We start from the raw sequence: 19,474 nt of genomic DNA, 5'->3' as shown, positions 1-19,474 counted from the left end.
TCCCACAAATAATAGGAGTTGGAACCTTACTTGAGAGTCACGTCCATGGGGCCCACATATTTCCTTCTTGCCGAATGCCACTACTAATCCGTTTACTACGAGCCACGGCCACCTTTTCAACGTCAGCACTTTTTCCAGCGGCGGAAATTAAATTTACCTCGTCAACCAGTCTCCACATGCCTTGTTTCCTCTGCCATTATCCCATTTACAACGTAAGATATAAACAACTGCCATCTCTTTGCACACTGATAATAAATAAATTGAATTGATGTAATTTGTTGCCTTGTGATGAACACGTGCGGGATTTTTATGTTTTTGTATTATTTCTAGGTTTTTGTTATTAAATAATTTTGGTGATAAGGTTAAGTGTAAAAGAACTTGGTATTTTATGTTAGTTTAAAGCGTCTTTTTTTACTTTAGACATTTATAACTTAACGTTCAAAACTCACACAATACATTTTCCATTTTTTCATTTAAAACCTTCCTTTCTTCACTTTGTTTAGGATATTCATACGGCAGATTATATTGACCAAATTTGATTATTTCAGCATTACCCCTAGCCAGAATTTGATTGTCGACTCTTTGGTGTCAAACTTGGCAAATAGTTAGAACCGAGAGAATGATCAAGCTGAATTAATGGCCCCGTGATAATAGGATACGAAATGATTTATAGGGGCAATAAAGGCAATTTGTAAAGTATCACCGATCACGTCGTCACAGCTCATTTTCTTACATGATTTACCCTAGGCTTATTTCAATTTATATACTTTCTTGCTGATCACTTCTTTATTTTTCAGTGCGGTGTCGTCGAAGAAGCCGGCCAGAGCGTGAAAAGGAACGGCTCTGCGGCAGGACGTGGCGGCCGAGGACGCGTGAGCGCCGTCCGGGCGTCATCGGAAGACGAAGGGACGACCAGTGGGAGCAAAAAGGAAAGAAAAGCCTCGGCTGCCTCAAGATTCACAATTTATAAAGTTAACAAAGCGTCGAGAAAAAAGAGGGAAAAAAGCTCAGCAAAGAAAGAACGGAAGGCTACAAAGACCCTAGCAATTGTGCTCGGTAATCATCTTATTTAACATTAAATAAAATATTTTTTAATTTACTATTATCAAAGGCTAATTAAAAAAATCAAATAATATTTCCTAGAACCCCAGCCATAAATAAAACTCAATAATTATTTTTTTTTATAATTTTGAAAGTAATTAATTTTGATATAAATAACGAGTAAACCGATCATGCTTCTTGTTTAATAAGAAGATAATTAAATGTTAGTAAAATTAACTAATTCTATTGTTTAATTTCACTAATGTTTACTACCTTTGTCAGTTTTTTTACCCTGCATACCTTTCATTAATTCCATATAATATAAAGTTTATTAATATGGTGCTGTAAACCGTGTTTGAAATAAAAATCTTTAATTGAGGCTTTAAGTCCTTTTTGAATACCACATATTTATAAACATTCAAGCCTAATAAGACTATTCAAAAATGTTCGTTTAATATGGATGCATTTTTCGACACACCATTGGAAAAACAATTTACTAGCTTTTTGCATGAATTCTGGCGCCATTTTCTAATAAGAAAAAATTGCTCGGTAAACATTATTATTATTTTTTTGGCTCGCAACAGCAGAGGTCATATAAACCCTTAGAGTGCCGGTGTTTTTGGAAAAAAGCCCATACGTAAGTATGTCCGGTTCTAATACAGCACCGCTGGATTCGAACCCGGGACCTTTACCTTACAGTGATGATCGCCGTGCCAACGCCTAAACAGTTGCGGCTACCGACGCCCCTTACTCGGTAAACGCTAAAAGAGTTAATTATAAATTTTTACAATTTTAAATTGATAATAAACCAATTCCCTCAAACAAAAGATCATTCGGTATTAACAAATTAGACTAGAAAACTACAGACGCAAATTTTTTATGTATTACATACTTTTGTAAAGTTAAAAATATATAAATACATAAAAAAATTGAAAATTTCGGAAAAGTGGAAAAAAATTATGATTATAACGAATGAACTAAAATCCAATGCGGTGTTCAAAGACATCACGTTCAGCCACAACGGATCAAACCAATCTGGTAAAAACATAAACGGCTAGTTTTAATTTCAATTTTGAAAAATGCTTACAATGGACCTGATAAAGTTTTAGACAGAAATAAAACTTTTGGGAATCGGACGTTTTATTACGTATATCTTATACATATTCATACATTAAAAAAATATAATATCAAGAATGTGTCAACTGAAGAAATTCGCCTTTAACTAAAAAGCTTGTAGCACCCTCTGCTAACGGGGTATTTTCGTATTCTGGGCAAACTTTCGGTTTCGGAAGTATTCCGCTTAAGGGTGGGCTACTACCGGCAAATTGGAACCTGATCCGGGTTTTTTGGAATATTTTACCTAGGGCCGAGGTGTAGGGAGGACGACGAGGGGCGTATTGATTTTAAGTCGTCGACGCTTAATAAAATTGAGGGACAAAAGGGTCAGAAGGGACGGACGATCACTCTCCCTCCAAATACTGGAAACTAGTCTCTTTCTCACCTCTTGTCACCTTTCAGAGCCGCTCGTCACGGCCTCCCTTATCGCAGATGTCTCTTGAACCTCGGCGATCTTTCAGATATTATTCCTCCAATTTATCTCCAAGCGGACCCTTGAATGTATCTTCAAAGTCTGCTGCTGACCATTCTTTTAATAAGTAATAAAAACAGTATTTATATAATTGATTTATAAAAAAGTGCAATACATGCAGGAAAATTATTCTAATCTGCCAACTATTTTACGCAATAAGCAAAATTTAAAACAAACACAACAAAATATTCGGTGTAAAATGTTGCAATAATTTCTAATCTGTTATCTCAGGGCTATAAACATTTGTAAATGAATATAAATATTAGTACCTTTAATGTATGTGGTATATCATATTTATTGGAAGAATGGAAATGTATTTATTAGATTAATTCATATAACTTCGGCGGTCATAATTGAACGTATTAATGATTTCAGTTAAGCATTCTTTTTATTTCAGGTCTTGGTTGATATGAAAAAGTCACTGGCTCGAGCGGGATTCGAACCCACGATCTTTGGATCAATACGCCGCTGCTCTACCACTTGAGCTATCGTGATTTTGATCCTCTCAGACGCCAACTCCTCATCGAGTTCCAACCAATTCTCAATTCTCTTTTTACCATTTTCCATCTCAACGAAGACCTTAGATAAAAAGAATAATTAATTGAAATAATATGGTCAATTATGATCGCTAAACATATGGATTAATATAATAATTAAAGAAGTAATCACTTCGCTAACACCTCCCGTCGTCATTTCATAATATTGATATTCGAATCCTGATTATACGACATTTGAAAAATGGGAAAAAGAGGGAAAATTCGAAAGCTTGTAGGTTAAGATGAGGAGTTGGTGTTTGAGTGGACTGAAGTCACAATAGCTCAAGTGGTTAGAAAATCGGTGTATTGAGCGGCACGTCGTGGGTTTGAATCCCGCTCGTGACACTGATATTTTCATCTGAACTAAGACCTTAAATTAAAACAAAATTAATTAAAGCATTTAGTATCGTGAATTGAGAGGTTATCCACAATTACCGAGAGGCATATTAAGTACTGTGAGGTATTATAGGGTATTATGAATATGATATGTGATGTAATTTACTAGTATGAATAGGCTTATGCTCAATTACCCCGTGGAAATTCGAGTATTCTTGTTCAGCTAGTCTGATTTTTACTGTGCGAATTCAATTTAATTGCCTGAATGTTATTCTTAGTTATTAATTAGCGCAAGATATATCGAGTACTTTAGGTAAAGTGAATGAAATATTGATTGAAATATTAATTATTGTTGTATGTAAATGTAATTTATTTGAGCGGATGGAAGGACGTAAACCACAATCACCCTAGGAATGTCGAGTGTCGACAGTGAATGAATTTTTGTGTGTTAATTTAATTTATTTCCTCGATTACCCCGAGGAATTTAGAAAACTTTCGGGTAGTGTGAACGAATTGTTCTGAGTAAATGTAATTTATTTGCGGGAATGGAGTTCTCATCGCCAAACAATCCGAGGATTAACGAGATCTTTTAAGTTAGTGTAAATAATAACCAGACTATCATGTTGTATCTTTTTTCTCGTTTTATTGTGCAAGTGTGTATCGAAAATTGACGAGGTCCTGAGAAGCAGAGTGTCTAGCGATATGGTATAGAAAAGAGGTAGAGTCCGTTACCGTCTCATACATCAGCATAACAGGAAAAAAACAGTAGCATTTAAAGCGAGGTGACAGGAAAAGAAATGCAAAGAAATAGCGAGGTGCAATGACCAATGTAGTTCGTCAGGGCCTTAACATAATAATAAAAAATAACAATATTTTAAAAAAATAAACGTGCTTAATGTACCTTAATATCGCGACTTTTTTAGAATTCCCTTTATTCGCATAAAGTTGATCAGCTTTGATGGGTCAAAAGAAGCAGTTTTTTCATAATTTTATCGTTGTCTTATTAAACATTATTACAGAACCCCCTATATTATACAATTAGACAAGGCGACTCTTCTCTTTTGAGGTTTAAACTTTTCGTTAGTTCCATTATTCGTTTATATTCTTTCCTAACTCTAACGAGCTTAAAATTGACGCAAATTGGTTCTAATATTCAATTCATAAATTTCAAAAGAGCCATCACTGAAGAGATTTTCCGAATAATTATTCTTCCCTTTTATGTATGATCTCAAGGAATGTCAAAGCGATGGTGTCTTAGGGCACTTCAATGTACCATCTCTTCACTATTGAAGTTTAGGCTCGTAGTCATTAAAGGTTTACGCATTGATGAGTGCTCTATTTGGTTTAATATTGTACTCCAATTACCTACATTGATTAATGTTTTGTACCGACTAATACTAAGTTACTCGTTGTTCTTTGTTTTAATACCTATAATATTCAGGTAGGTGATTGGACATATTATATCTTCATTTATATCCAACGGGGCGTGTAGAACTAATCCATAATGTTGTCTCCTTTATTATTATGACTATTGCATTTAATTAATCCACAAATTGTATTATTGAGTATGTAATTATTTTAAAATGTAAGCCGAATAGCTAAATTATTATTAGTTAATTTTTAACAAATTTAAAAACTGGTTGTAACAAATGTTCATTGAGATTATAAAATATAAAAACAACTTTTCGTATATTGTCATAAAACTAAAATAATATTACTTAAGGAATGATCAAACTTGATTTAGCTTTTTTTTGTTCGTTGCAGTTTCAAATATAAAATTGCGTTTTATTGTTTTATCTAATTTATATAACTTAATTGTGAATTATTGATTTTATGATAAATTATGATTTTACATTTTAGCTATCGCCAAGCCAGCCTCACTCTGCCTACGGAGTCATGGTAGCCAACAACTATTTATTTATTTAAATATTTTGATAATATTTTTTTACCACTCATTATCGTCCATCTTCGATAAGAAAGACTCTGTAATAATTTGTTAAAAAACCTTTGAATAAGAAATAAGTGTTCGAAAAAACCTTTCTATAATGAGATTTCATGGCTTAATTTATTTAAATAAACTTTTTCCCCTGCGTGCCTTAGATCTGATATCAAATTAAAACTTTTAATTAACGGTTGTAATTGGGCAGGTTCGGATTGTAAGAAATGTGATTTTACGGAAAGAAAAAGATTATTTCACAGTCTGAGATTGGTTGTCTCGATCTGAATATTGTAAAATGTGAAACTCTATGCCTAAAGAAAAGACAGAGTGGAGCAAAAAAACGGATAATATGGTTATATATATATTCCACAGTGTAATTTGCATCTTCTTGTACTGTAATTTTTCTTACACACTCAAACTCAAAAAAGTTGAGTTTTAATAAAAATTGTTTAATTACGATGGTTTGACAGAAAATTCACAAAAATACCTGAAAATTAATTTAGCGACAAACTGCATTGTAACAAACTATTTAATGCATAGTTTAGTTCTTCTTCACGCGGATTACCTTCTGGGGACTCGCGGAAAACCGTACGTCTTCTAGGCACTGACTAAATGAGTGATCGAGTTTTGTCCTTTGGAACAGAATTTACTTCAACAAGAGCGGTTTGAAACTTCTCAACCTACTGGAGTCGGCGAACGTCTAAACCGTCTGTAACATGTCTCATAAATGTTCTATCTATGCGATTCATATCAGGAGAACGTGCTGGCCAATTCATTGTGGTAATCCCTTCATCCTGCAAATAATGGGTGACATCTCGAGCTACATGCGGTCGAGCATTGTCATGCATTAACACGAAGTTATCCCTAATAAATAGAACGAATGGGACCACAGCTTACAGCTGTTTTTAACTTGGTACAAAAACGACAAAGTTATGGCAAAAAGGAACTGGCGGCGTAATTTCGACGAAGAGCCGAATATTTTACTGTTTGTTCGCGAAAATCCGAATTCCTCTTTCCAAAATGGTGGAAGGGTTTTAGATTTTTCAAAAAATAAAATTAGATAAGTACTTCGGACTTACAATTTTAAGCCTTATCGTTCTCATATTGTCCCCAACTCTGATTAGGACAGGCGTATAACACTCCTTGCATAAATGTCGATTTGGGAGGATGAAGAAAAGGTTCTTCCATTCTCCTACGGACTGATGAATCCAACTCGACCTCTACTCGCCTACTGAACTGTTGGAATTTTCGAACGTGGGCAGAGAAAAATCTGAGAATTTCGTGCTCTTATCATCAGGGGCTCACAGTATTAACCTTTGTTGTGGACTTCTCGGGAATAAATTATTTTGGGAATAATTTAAATGGTGCTCACTACCTCAATTTTTTGAGAGAGGTTTTACCAACACTATTAAATGATGTTTCTCTGCAACAACGACAATCATGATCTCCAGCTTGATTGATACTCTGGATACAATTGTTTGCAGGTGAGACATTATTTGAATCGTCACTTCCCGGAAGCATCCTCCGACATCCGATTTAATTTTCTCTGGGCCCATTTTTAATACTGTACTTACCCCTATCATAATTAGCAACCTCAGTTGAAGAACTGGGGCAAAGGGTAGGAAATGCTTGTCAATCATCTCCCCTGACTTTATCCTTCTGAGCACCGGTGAAGAGTGGATAAAAAATGAAATATTTTCATATTTTCGCAAGGCCGGCAGTTGAAACAAGAAATGTGATTAATAAAAAAGAAACCAAATGACTTTTTCCCTTGACTTTGTCATTTTCGACCAATTTAAAATCCAATTGCACAATTGTTTTCAGTATAAAAAATCGTTTAAAATGATGTATAGGGTCGTATTTAAAATTTTGAATTTGAAATGGGCCTGAAATACCTTGCATCATTTTCTCCAAAAAAAGGTAAACATTTGAAACCAGGCTAAAAAATAATAAGCATGTATTTTTTTTCACGTTCACTGAAATTCAGCCGGACCATCTAAAAAGGACCCTGTATATCGGGGTATAAAGCCCCGGAGGTTGTGGGTTCGGGTCCCGCTCGTGACACTAAATTTTCTTCACAACCACACATTACATATCAATTATAATTCAGTTGTTTTATCATTTTTATAATCCGTTAATTGAAAATATTGAATGATCACGTACCCACTAGGTGTTCTTTATTCTGCCTGTTTTGTTGTCAGTTTTATGTAAGTTCATACGAATTACCTAATCTGCCGTTTAGCCATTTGGTACTCAAAATAAAATAAGCAATAAACACTTCTCACTGTTTTAGCCGTGTCTTTTAACAAGATGATGTTCAATATAGCCGGAGACTGTTTCTGTATGTTCCCGTTTGAATTTTAAATTTTCGTGTTGTCGGCCGAGGTGAGCAAAGAACAGCGGTTTACAAAAGATTCTGGACTTTTTAAGCACTCCATCATTCTTCAATTTGAAAATGGTAAATAACATTAACTCAATTAGATATACACAATTTTTTCGAAATGAAAAATTTGTGTCACAGGCAAGGTTCGAACCCACGACTTTCGGCCAAATACGCAGCTGCTCTACCCTATGAGCTACCGTGACCGTCGAAATGGGAAGTTTGTGCCATGGGCGATCAAAGTCACGGTAGCTCATGTAGTAGAGCAGCGGCGTATTTAGCCGAAAGTCGTGGGTTCGAATCCTATCCGTGACACAAAGTTTCCATTTTCAAAAAATTGTGGATAATTAATTGAGTAATTATATAATTAGGTATAAATTAATAAAAATAATTAAAAGTTACATTGTTATGTTCAATTTTAATTTTTTTTAAATTCTCTGCCAAAAAAAAAATTGAAACTGAACAGTGAATTTCCTAAAAATATTTGCTAATAATAAAATATACCTGTGTAAATACTTCATAATAAAAACTTACTCTAGAACAAATAGCTGTTAATTGGTCAAATATTGTTTTAAAGGAATCTAATTAGGTCATGGCGTCTCAGATGTCGCAGTATCTGAATAAACAGATTAGTCCAATTTTGGACGAATTAATAATACATCTCCTTCATGAATGTTGTCGACAATGGATGTTGATCGAGGGCCCATGTGGCAAATTGGGCAGCAATTAGACAGCGGTCAAAATCGAAACTTTCTTTATCAACTGCAAATCTACAAAACTTCCTAAATGTACGAACAAATCATGCCTGTTTAATCTGATTACTTGTTTTTGGCTCTTTTCTCCAACTTACACAGACACATAAGGAAAAACGTATTAACGTTTATAATTATAATTCAGGTATAATTGCCAACAGTGTGACCACGCATTCCAATCAGATGTTCTCAATGTTCCAAGCTCTCTACTACGGGATAATAATCTCTCATCGACAATGACCTCAAGATTTTCTTCTCTAACTCTCAATTTGTTCTTGCTTACTGAAGTTTCATTTCAAATTTTCTCTAACCCTTACCCTTCCGGGGTCACGCCCTGTCCATTATTTCCCATATTAGAATCCTCTGTGCAGATATAAACGACACTTGCTCAGAAATATACTTTTCTTTTAATCTCTCGACAGTGCATATGCAAAATTTTTGGTTTCTCAAAACAGTACCGAAGTGAACGTAGTCTACTGGTGACGACAAAACACGACACACCTAAGAACACATTCTCTCCGTAAGAGCGCCGACATTCCTCGGATCTGGTTATTACTACACATTCACGCTAATAAATCATACTTCACGATAACATATGATATTCCTAGACGAAACATTTTGAATCCTTGTTAACACTCATTTGCTAAATTGCTATCCGTCCCCGCTGATGGCGTAACTCAACCTGCATAGTTTTAATTTTCTGGATCGAATGAATGAATAATAGTATATATTTACCTAGAATAGAAACAAACTTCAAATATTTTACAAAATACCTTTCGGCATGGACAACAGTCCGTCACCCGGAGTAGATTTCTGCATTGTAAAATATGCACCATTGATAGATAATGGGCACTGACGATGTCTCTTTCCCTCCAGCAAAAGCTCACTAACACATAAAAAAAATTAATAAAAAACTATGTAACTATATCGCAGAGTATACGTTTTTACTTAACTATTAGTATTGTTTTATATTATCAAATCTAAGCTCTCAACCACGATTTACTATTATCTCTCATTGACAATGACCTCAAGATTTTCTTTTCTAACTCTCAATTTGTTCGTGCTTACTGAAGTTTCACTTCAAATTTTCTCTCACACTTACCCTTCCGGGGTCACGACCTATCCATTATTTCCCATATCAGAATCTTCTGTGCAGATATAAACGACATTGGCTCAGAAAAATACTTTTCTTTTAATCTCTCGACAGTGAATATGCAAAATTTTTGGTTTCTCAAAACAGTACCGAAGTGACCTTACTGCTAACGACTAACACGACACACCTAAGACCACATTCTGTCCGTAAGAGCGCTGACATTCCTCGGATTTGGTTATTACCACACATTCACGCTAATAAATCATACTTCACGATAATACTTGATATTCCTAGACGAAACATTTTGAATCCTTGTTAACACTCATTTGCTAAATTGCTATCCGTCCCCGCTGATGGCGTAACTCAACCTGCATAGTTTTAATTTTCTGCATTGAATGAATGAATAATGGTATATATATACCTAGAATAGAAACAAACTTCAAATATTTTACAAAATACCTTTCGGCATGGACAACAGTCCATCACCCGGAGTAGATTTCTGCATTGTAAAATATGCACCATTGATAGATAATGGGCACTGACGATGTCTCTTTCCCACCAGCGAAAGCTCACTAACACATAAAAAAATTAATTAAAAATTAATAAAAAACTATGTAACTATATCGCAAAGTAAACGTTTTTTCTTAATTATTAGTAATGTTTTATATTATCAAATCTAAGTTAGAAAAATGGTAAATTGTTTTAATTAAATAATTTATAAATATATTTTTATAAACAATTGAAATTAGTATATTTATTTTTTTGTGGAAAATATTTTTATTTTTACAGAACAAGCTGAAATTTTTGGACGTTTCGAATACTGCAATTGTATACTACATCTTGCGCATTCTGGTTAAGACAAGAGTATGAAATGTGACAATTTTGAGGTTCTAAGAAAGATAAACTATGTATCTTATGAAATGTAGTGTTATTAATGTATTAATAGATTTATATATGTATGTAAATAAAGTACAATTGCTTAATCAAAAGCATCTTTACGTAAAATACTAATTTCTTACACAAATTTAGCATTATATTTTTTCAATTCTAAACACATTTGCATTCATTCATTTTTATTTACAGGTGTGTTTTTGTTTTGCTGGGTGCCCTTTTTTACGTGCAACATCCTGGACGCCCTTTGTTCCAAATTGGGAGCGGATTGCCAGCCCGGTGTGGCCGCTTTCATCCTCACCACCTGGCTTGGTTATATGAACAGTTTTGTTAACCCGGTGATTTATACGATTTTCAACCCTGAATTCCGGAAAGCGTTCAAAAAACTCATGTCGATCGGAACGTGAACGACAAACAATAATGTATATAAGTTCTCTTTCCCCCACCCCCATGTATGTTGTTGCGAGTGGACTCACAGTGTATATATACTATTTACCATCATTTCAGACTGAGTAATATATTTTTGTGATATTGTGTATAAAGCTATGAACAGATTACGTACATAGTTAATAATGTGCTTCTACGCTTATCATCTTAACAGTTTAAATGTTGTACATAAATGTATTATAAAAACTATAAAAATTCTTTGAGATAGTAATGTTTAATTATAAGTGTATTCTGAAAAAAGGGTCTGAGGTCCCATTTTGAGCCGATGGAACAACAGATCCTTTAATTTTGTTTTTAGGGCCGGTACGTACTTAGCCTAGAAAGTATCTCATAGATTAAGACATAATAGTTGTTCGGGATTAACGTGGTAACAACACTTATCTCTCCGATTTGACTTTGCTAAGAGTTGAGATAAGCTGTTTTGTATTTAATAAATATTAATTACCCCAGTCCTTCATTATTCCTCCCTCGACAAACCCCGTAGTCTTGTAGTTACCGTCCAAAATTTTAAAAATTAATTGATAATTTCCTGGACCCCTTTTTGCATCGGCTGTGATGATGTTATCGAGAGCAATCTTACAAATCGATCGCATCTCACTACCATCTTCCCTGTACATAAATTGTTATATAAGGTAGAGGTTAAGGGTGAAAAATTAATAGTGTTATATCAAAACAAAATTGTTAGATTATTATAGAACTGTTTGTTTTTCTAGAATCTTTATTTACGTTTTTTTACAAATATTTTATATCAATTACTAATAAATACAGGGTTCTACACTGGTGAAAACAAGAATAAAAATACATCCCAATTAGAGTAACTTTCTTGTTGTATATATTATGTATATTGAAATTATTTATTAAAAAAATGAGATTTAATAAAATAGATCATTAGATTAATGCCCAGTGTGGTTTTTTTATTCCGTGGAATGTGAAGACGAAACGGTCTTAGCAACGAAATTATACTATTCTACTCAAAATTAACAGTAAATTGTTATCGTATCAACACAAATGAATGTTCACGTAATATTTTTATATATTTTCCAAAATCTTTTTGGACCAAAGCATCTCGTCAAATTCTGTCATAAATTGAAATTTTTTTCTTTGTGCAATAAATGTATGTTAATGAGATAGATTGCGATAAATTGTTAGTTTAAAGAAAGGAATATCCTCATTTTCTATTATTAAGAACACGCATAATATAGCGAGGGTAAAGACAATTGTAACTAATAATTTGGTGTACAAAATATTGTAGTTTGTATAAATAAAGTGAAACATATGTGACAAAATGTGTTACCCTTAAGCAAATAAAAAAGAATAAACATCCAACTTTTCTTTTGCTAATCACAAACCCACCATCCTTCTTCCTACTTCTTCCTATTCTTTAATCTCGTTTGTATAAATAAATATTTTCAATATTTTTGTTTTTTAGGAACATGCACTTTTTGGAAGTAAAACAGATGCAAAAAATGACAGGCGCAAGAATGCGGGCACTACATACATGGCATAATTAATCACAAGTTCTAAAAAAATATTTAAAAAAATAGAGAGTTTAAATTCACAAATCTTCTTAGTCTCTTTATTATTATAATTAGATTAAAGTTTTCATTTTTTCGAATTCAGATCCGCTGGATTCGAACCCAAGACCCTCAAATTGATGAATCTTCCTGCCAACGCTCATTAATGGGTGTTTGTTGTTAAAAAAATCTCAATTGTACGACGTAAATGTATGTAATAATATAATACATATAAAATTATAACATTTTGTTGCGGAGTGACAACAGGACCGATCCAAGGATGATGATGAGGACCACCGTGAGGCGTGATGTGCGGAAAATACAATCTGATTGGGCAAGAGGCTACGCCTGGCTCTCGGATCGAAAGGAAGGACTGATAAAACCGAAATTGCCGTAAGCCTGATTGATTGTTGCTGCAGGGTTTAATTCCTGCCATTTCTCCTGGGTAATTTTTAATTTAGTGTGTGGTGATTCATGACCGTTAATCGATAATTATTCAGAAATCGTGAGATGCGGTCTGGTGTGATGTAGGTTTCAGAAAAACATTTTTTTTATCGTGCCAACGTTTCGATCTTTATTGAGATCATCTTCAGGGCCTGGGATTTACGAACATTTAACAAATACATTTAAGATATGGAAAGTGAATTTATACAATGCAAAATATATTTTTTATATTCAATCAAAGTATTTCTACTCACTCAAAGTGTTTATCTTCTGTATAATTGTGCCATTCTTGCGTGTCGTTTTGAGAGTGCCAGTGAGATTTTGCTATTTTGTGTTTATATTGGAAGGATGGGATGATAAAGAAAATGTTTTTCTGAAACCTACATCACACCAGACCGCATCTCACGATTTCGGAATAATTTTAATTTAGTTCTAATCGAAGCTTGTAACTGTTTTTAGTTTCTGTTTCGAATAAAAAAGTACGTATGAGCTGTTGTACAATATTTCCGCTCTTTTCCAAATATCCTTATATCCTGGTAAGGAGAAAGTTTTCGGTCAATATTAAATTTGAAATCTTAAACAATAGGTTTATTATTTTATTTATAGTGTCTGTACAACTTAAAAACATATACAATAAGGAACCTTATTTGGAACACCATAGGCCGAATACAACCTCACTGGAGGATGATAGCCTAACTGGGTGGTCACAAGTTTTACAGAAATAAACTATTTTTTTGAAAATGGCACAAGATTTCTGAAGCGTTGTACAATTGAGAATTTTCTTTAAAAACTTTCAAATAATGGGCTTATAAATTAAAATTAAATCTTATATAAAAAGAAAAAACAGAACCTCAATGATGAAATGAAGAATAGTTTATATTAATTAAGAAAGATCATTCGGAGTTAAAATGTTATAACCGACTCATCTCTAAATGAAATTGGTTTAACAGATTAGTAAAAGTTTTTCTTTTTGTTGGTCAAAGAAAGCAGCATTGTTCTTTTACTTTCCTCACAAGTTGCTATGTAATAATAACTTTAAATATGATGTTATAATAACTTTTCATTATAATTATAATTTATTTTTCGCCCTGACTGTCTTATGTACTTGTGACCATTGATCCAGTAATGGATCAGTGCAAATGATTTTAATATGTGTCCCTCCACCTCATACCAACACTTTTTTTAAAATTTGATTTGATAATTTACCGATCATCCTCGCTAGATTAGTTGTAAATCACACTAAAGGTATGAAATTCCCAAGCCTATCTGTCAGACAACTAGGATAAGCAGCCGAGAATACTCGGTGAAGACCAAATTATAAATATTATATTTATTACCTTTAAAAATATATACCTAATATTTAATTCATTTCAGGATAAGGGCAATTAGCCATCTCTACTGCTACAGAAACCTAATGAGCAAACACAAACAATTATATGTGCCCTCCAATTTTTATACAGATTATGAATATCGTAATTGATATCCTATGCTCTTAAGTTTTTGATATTGCATTAATAAAGTAAAACGTTGCTAATATCGCATGGCAACAACTTTTTCAGAAAAGTATCGATACATTTTCCATTTCCATAGAATATCGATTTCTTCTGAAATTTGGCATATTTTAGCAAAATTTTTAGTATAATTTTCGTTGGGTAAATCGACTTTTATTTAATTGTTTATTTTTAAATTATAATGTTGAAAAAAGTCTAAAAACTTTAAGAAGATTCAACCGTGATAAAGTCTAAAAGGTCGATGAAATGTGGATTAATTTATTTGAAGTTTTAACTGATCGTCGATAATTTTATTTCTAGGGGAAAAAAAATCATTTTCCACTTGACAAACTACCTTTGGCTCACCCATTCCCTAACCACATCTGCATCTAACCGCCCATATTTTTCATTCTGGCAAGCTAGCATTTTTTCGGGGATTTAAACGAGACTAAGCTGCAAAACTAATTTTTATAGTTTTACANAAAGTCGTGGGTTCGAATCCCGCTTGTGACACTGACTTTGTTATCTCAACCAATAGCTTAAATATAAATTAAATAATTTTGAAGCTTGGAACCTTACTTTTTTCCTCATCAATAGGATTAGGTAATCATAGGCCCTCCATTTGATATACTTCAGGTGATCATATTTGATAAACCTTACTTGTAATACAATATTGTGAATGTCTTTTGTAACTGGACTTCAGAGGTGTTATGCGAACTTACATTTATAGCGGAACCTCTGTGGGCAAGAGGTTAGGTCGTCTGAGGCGTACCTGACAAGCTATAGGTTCTGGGTTCCAGTACAGGTTTAAAATATGACATTTTAATTAGAAATTAGAAATTGTAAAAAATTGGAAAGTGGATCGAACCTACCTCCGCATTTACTTTACCTGACAACAATTACTTTACTTGTATATTATTTTTTATATTAAGCTATACTATATTATTTACTTCCAAATATATTATATTATAAACAGAATATTCCAAAATAATTTAATAAAAGAAATATATAAATATATTTTAATACCGTCATATAATTCGTATAGAAGTTTAATATCGGGATATTGCACATGCAGATATGCAATTTATTAATTTTTTGTAGTTACCATCAGATAATTCTTATTAATTTTATGTAGATTGGTCTTTCGTATACGAAAAACACCACGCATATGATTATAAATAATAGTTAATTGTTTCATTTTACATTTTACATAATAAGATATATATAAAATATGTTAATACGTGAAACAATATTAAACTTTTCCTGGTCATTTTCATGGACATATTATAATGGTTGGTCTTCAAAAACTGCTTTAAAAATGTTTTTTAATTAAAACCCTTTAATCGCTGTAATATTTAATGAATCAAGATATGAATGAAAGGGTAAGAGAAGAAATAAAATAATTTTCTTTGAAGTTAGTTGGATTTTATTGTTCAAAGCAGCGAGAACGAACACGAAAAAACGAGGGCAGGGTTCTGGTTCGGGCTGATTGAAAAAATAATATACATTGTAAAAACGTTTGAAAAAAGTATGGGAATTAGAAACCAGGAAAGTTAAAAACGTTCTTTGTAAGAGTTAACAGCCGTGAACATTCAAAGATAATTCTCTTTTTATGAAAAACGTACGTAAACTGACTCGCTTAGAAAAACGGTTCTCCTGTAATGTTGCATTATGCTATCTCCAGTAAGATTTTTTGCAGGAATTCAATAACCTTCAAACATTTTACATTACAATTCGGAAAAGGTAACCTATATTTTGAACTAGGTTCCAACTACCAAGGAACTAGGTTAAAAAAATTTTTTAAAAACTTTTGTCAAATCCGAAACAAAAAAATTCCTCTAATTCACAAGCTGACTAAAATCGGCCGCCCATTCGACGTGATTGGTAGTGATTGAAAGATACCAGAGCCATCTTTGCCAACAGACTATAAAGTTTTAACAGATTATAAAGGAGAAAACCAGGTTGAATCGTTGAACCGGAAATTGAAAGGAAGCAAATTTGACATAATTTGTGCAAGCTAAAAAGATAACTACTCTGTATTATTAACTAAGTCCCTTAAACTTTCAACCTTAAAAATATGCTTTCATACTTTGCGCACTAGAAAATCTTAAAATAGCCAAATGGCTCTAAAAAAAACCTTCAAAATTTCAGTGAATGATCCATTCTCAGTAATGAACATGCTGACAAACTGGTCAGGTGAAGATCTTCAAGCTACATACCTCTACGTTAATGGCGAAATTTTAAAAACATATTGTGGAGTTATATTTTTTATTATTTTTGATCTTAATATACCTGCATTTTTAGACATTTCTGTTTTATTTATCCAAAGTTTAGTGGTTAATTAACAATCCAGTACATTTTATCGTGACGAATTTCATTGTTTCACAATCATTCGTGGTTGGCCTGTGTGTTTTACACTGGGTATGTCCTTTTTAAATATTACACTAGCTTTATATATNTATTAATTATAATATATATAATACAGACAAGTGAATGTGTGATATTAATGATTGTATTTCAAAATCATATTAGATATTTACATATGCAATATTACTTTTCTTTTGAATTATATTGAAATTATTTTTGTATCTGCATTAAACTCATTGCATGCTTATGGACATACAATGTTTTTGGTGATGTTTTTGACAACAAATCCCCAACATGCAACGTATAAATGTCCAAATTCAATCCACACTAGCGATGATAGACCTTACGATTTTTACTTCATTTCTGGCAAAGCAATTTAATTAGAAATTGCAATCAATTGATTTGGAAAGGCACTTCTATTGGTATCATTGGTAATAGTATTAGCACACACATCCTCTCCTTTAAATTTTAGTAAGACTATTAATATTAATCTACGAACAATATGTTGTCGTTTTGGTGGCATTTTAAACAACAGCAAAATGCAATTCTACAAAAAGTGCATGCGTAATCGACTTTGGTCACGTCCTTCATTTTGATCACAATAGGGAAAATATAGTCTTAATTCCCTAATTATTTCTCAATTTCCTTCATTTTGTGCTTAGTGATGTGACGCTCGTGTCTTTTTTTTATTTTTTATTTCATTGATATTCATTGGCATATGAATCATATTTCATTCATTTCGTTGCGCTGTTTCTTCTTCTGTACCATTTTGTCTTTCTTTTGGAATTCTCTTGGAAATATATCTTCATAAACCGATATTTTGTGGTTTACGAAGCTTTTAAACAATAACAAAATGCAAATCCAACATCAACTCTACAACAGAAGACAGAATGTAAAATTAAACATTATTCTTAATCAGCAAAATCATCTTAATTAATTACAAAATATTGGAAAACTGAACATTAAGGAACTTCACAATTTCTCATTTTATAAAATTCAGAATGTTAATACATCCACCATAAAGTAACCTCACTAGGTATCACACTTAATTTAATTTAAATTTACCGAGTTCGGTAAAACAATGTTGAATAATTTTTGACATAATTAATAATTGTTTATGTATACAAACTTGTAAAACAAAATCGATTTTTGTAGTCCTTATCTTTGTATACTAAATTCACTTGGAGCACTTTTCTCAATTCTAATGGTTTGACTGAGTGGTCAGACCACACGCCGGTAGTTCGTTCTTCTACCAACACCACTGCTGCCTATAGTAAATATAGAACGGTAAACATTGTACTTTCCTATCTTTGCATCAGCGAACCAATTCTGCTGTTATGCAATTTTGCGCCTATAGGGTTTTAGCGTAGTTTTTACGTCTATTGACTGTTAGCGATTACAAATTGGAATTTGAAAGACGCGAGACACCTGTTTCATATCGGAAGCCAAAGGCCTGACTGTGAAAATGGACGCCACAAATTCCTGAAATATCTCTTCTTTTTTTGTAAATCCTGACGCCCATTATTTATATGTTTATTTCTAAACCTCCCGATAATAATAAACATAAAGCAAGATTGAAATCGGCTCAGTAGTTTTCGTTTTATTCATTAACACACATAGGAATATTCACTTTATATATATATATATATATATATATATATATTGTCGTTTAGGTTAAAAAAGAATTTTTGCAAGAATCATTGGTGTAGGTAGACAAGGTAAAACTCAAGGGTGTGAACGAACTGCCTACACAGCAAGTAATAAATTCAATGCTTAGTTGGTAGACTCAGAACTGCCTCTTTCAACTACCAATGTGAAGCAACCGCTCAATGGAGCCATAACCTAGGGTACCAAGAATCTCCTTGAAATAGAATTAATAGCAATGGCTTTGAATGACATTCTACTTCTCCACAGAAGTTCGAGTTAATTCAATTGAACTAAGGAACAAGGAAGATCACAATAAGCCAGAAGGCTGCAGTGCTACCTATTATTACGTACTAATACAATACAGCTCTACAAATGCATAATCCCGTTCCTAGTATTCTCATACAATCATCACCACAAGCCGCGAAAAATTATTCCGACATTTTACAAATGAACAAAAAGAGCCACACGCAAATCAATAATGAAAACTTAAAAAAACAATCCGTATAACACAACTCATAAATAATTTATGCTAATTTTATTCCTAGAAATACTAAAGGCAGAGGTACGCGTTTTAAAAAGTAAAAAAGGCTGTAACAGTTGTCTGCTAAGGTTTTGTTTTACCGTCTTCGTAAAAAAATTTGTTTAACAGGAGTGTATGTAATAATGTTACGCACCGTTTTTAATTTTACAGTTTAAGGGAAAGTTACAAAAAATTTCCTAGTTCCGTCAATGATTTTAATTTCAACATAAGACCAATTTGGATAGTTTGTTTTAAAGTATTTCTAATGAAGATAGCAGCTCTTGAAATAATTAACACTGAAACATACAGTAATTTATCTTTTGAACATTATTGTAGCAATACAGTTTTAAAAAATACGTATATACTTTTCTACCAATCGTACATATTTTATTTGCTTGTTTGATGCCTTTAAATTCCGTTGGGAAATTCAGCCAATCTAAACCGTACCAACAGAAATAGAGTACAATGCGATTTAATACAGAAGGTGAA

The 19,474-nt window shown here is 32.8% G+C and overlaps 1 protein-coding gene across 2 annotated transcripts in view; it reads left to right on the top strand.

The window, feature by feature from the left end:
- Positions 1-12,326, top strand: part of LOC106668960 (dopamine D2-like receptor) — a 291,887-nt gene extending 279,561 nt beyond the window's left edge. For both annotated transcript variants that reach the window (XM_024228681.1, XM_024228680.1), the window contains 2 exons: positions 798-1,056; positions 10,749-12,326. In XM_024228681.1, the coding sequence (XP_024084449.1) occupies positions 798-1,056; positions 10,749-10,963 (474 nt within the window). In that variant the 3' untranslated portion in view covers positions 10,964-12,326. The remainder of the gene's footprint in view (positions 1-797; positions 1,057-10,748) is intronic.
- Positions 12,327-19,474: the final 7,148 nt, after the last annotated feature.

Source organism: Cimex lectularius, unplaced genomic scaffold (genome assembly GCF_000648675.2).
Source record: "Cimex lectularius strain Harlan isolate CLEC.00 unplaced genomic scaffold, Clec_2.1 scaffold148, whole genome shotgun sequence".
Taxonomy (NCBI): domain Eukaryota; kingdom Metazoa; phylum Arthropoda; class Insecta; order Hemiptera; family Cimicidae; genus Cimex; species Cimex lectularius.
Note: the sequence above shows the minus strand (reverse complement) of the source record. Positions and strands in the feature narration are given on the sequence as shown.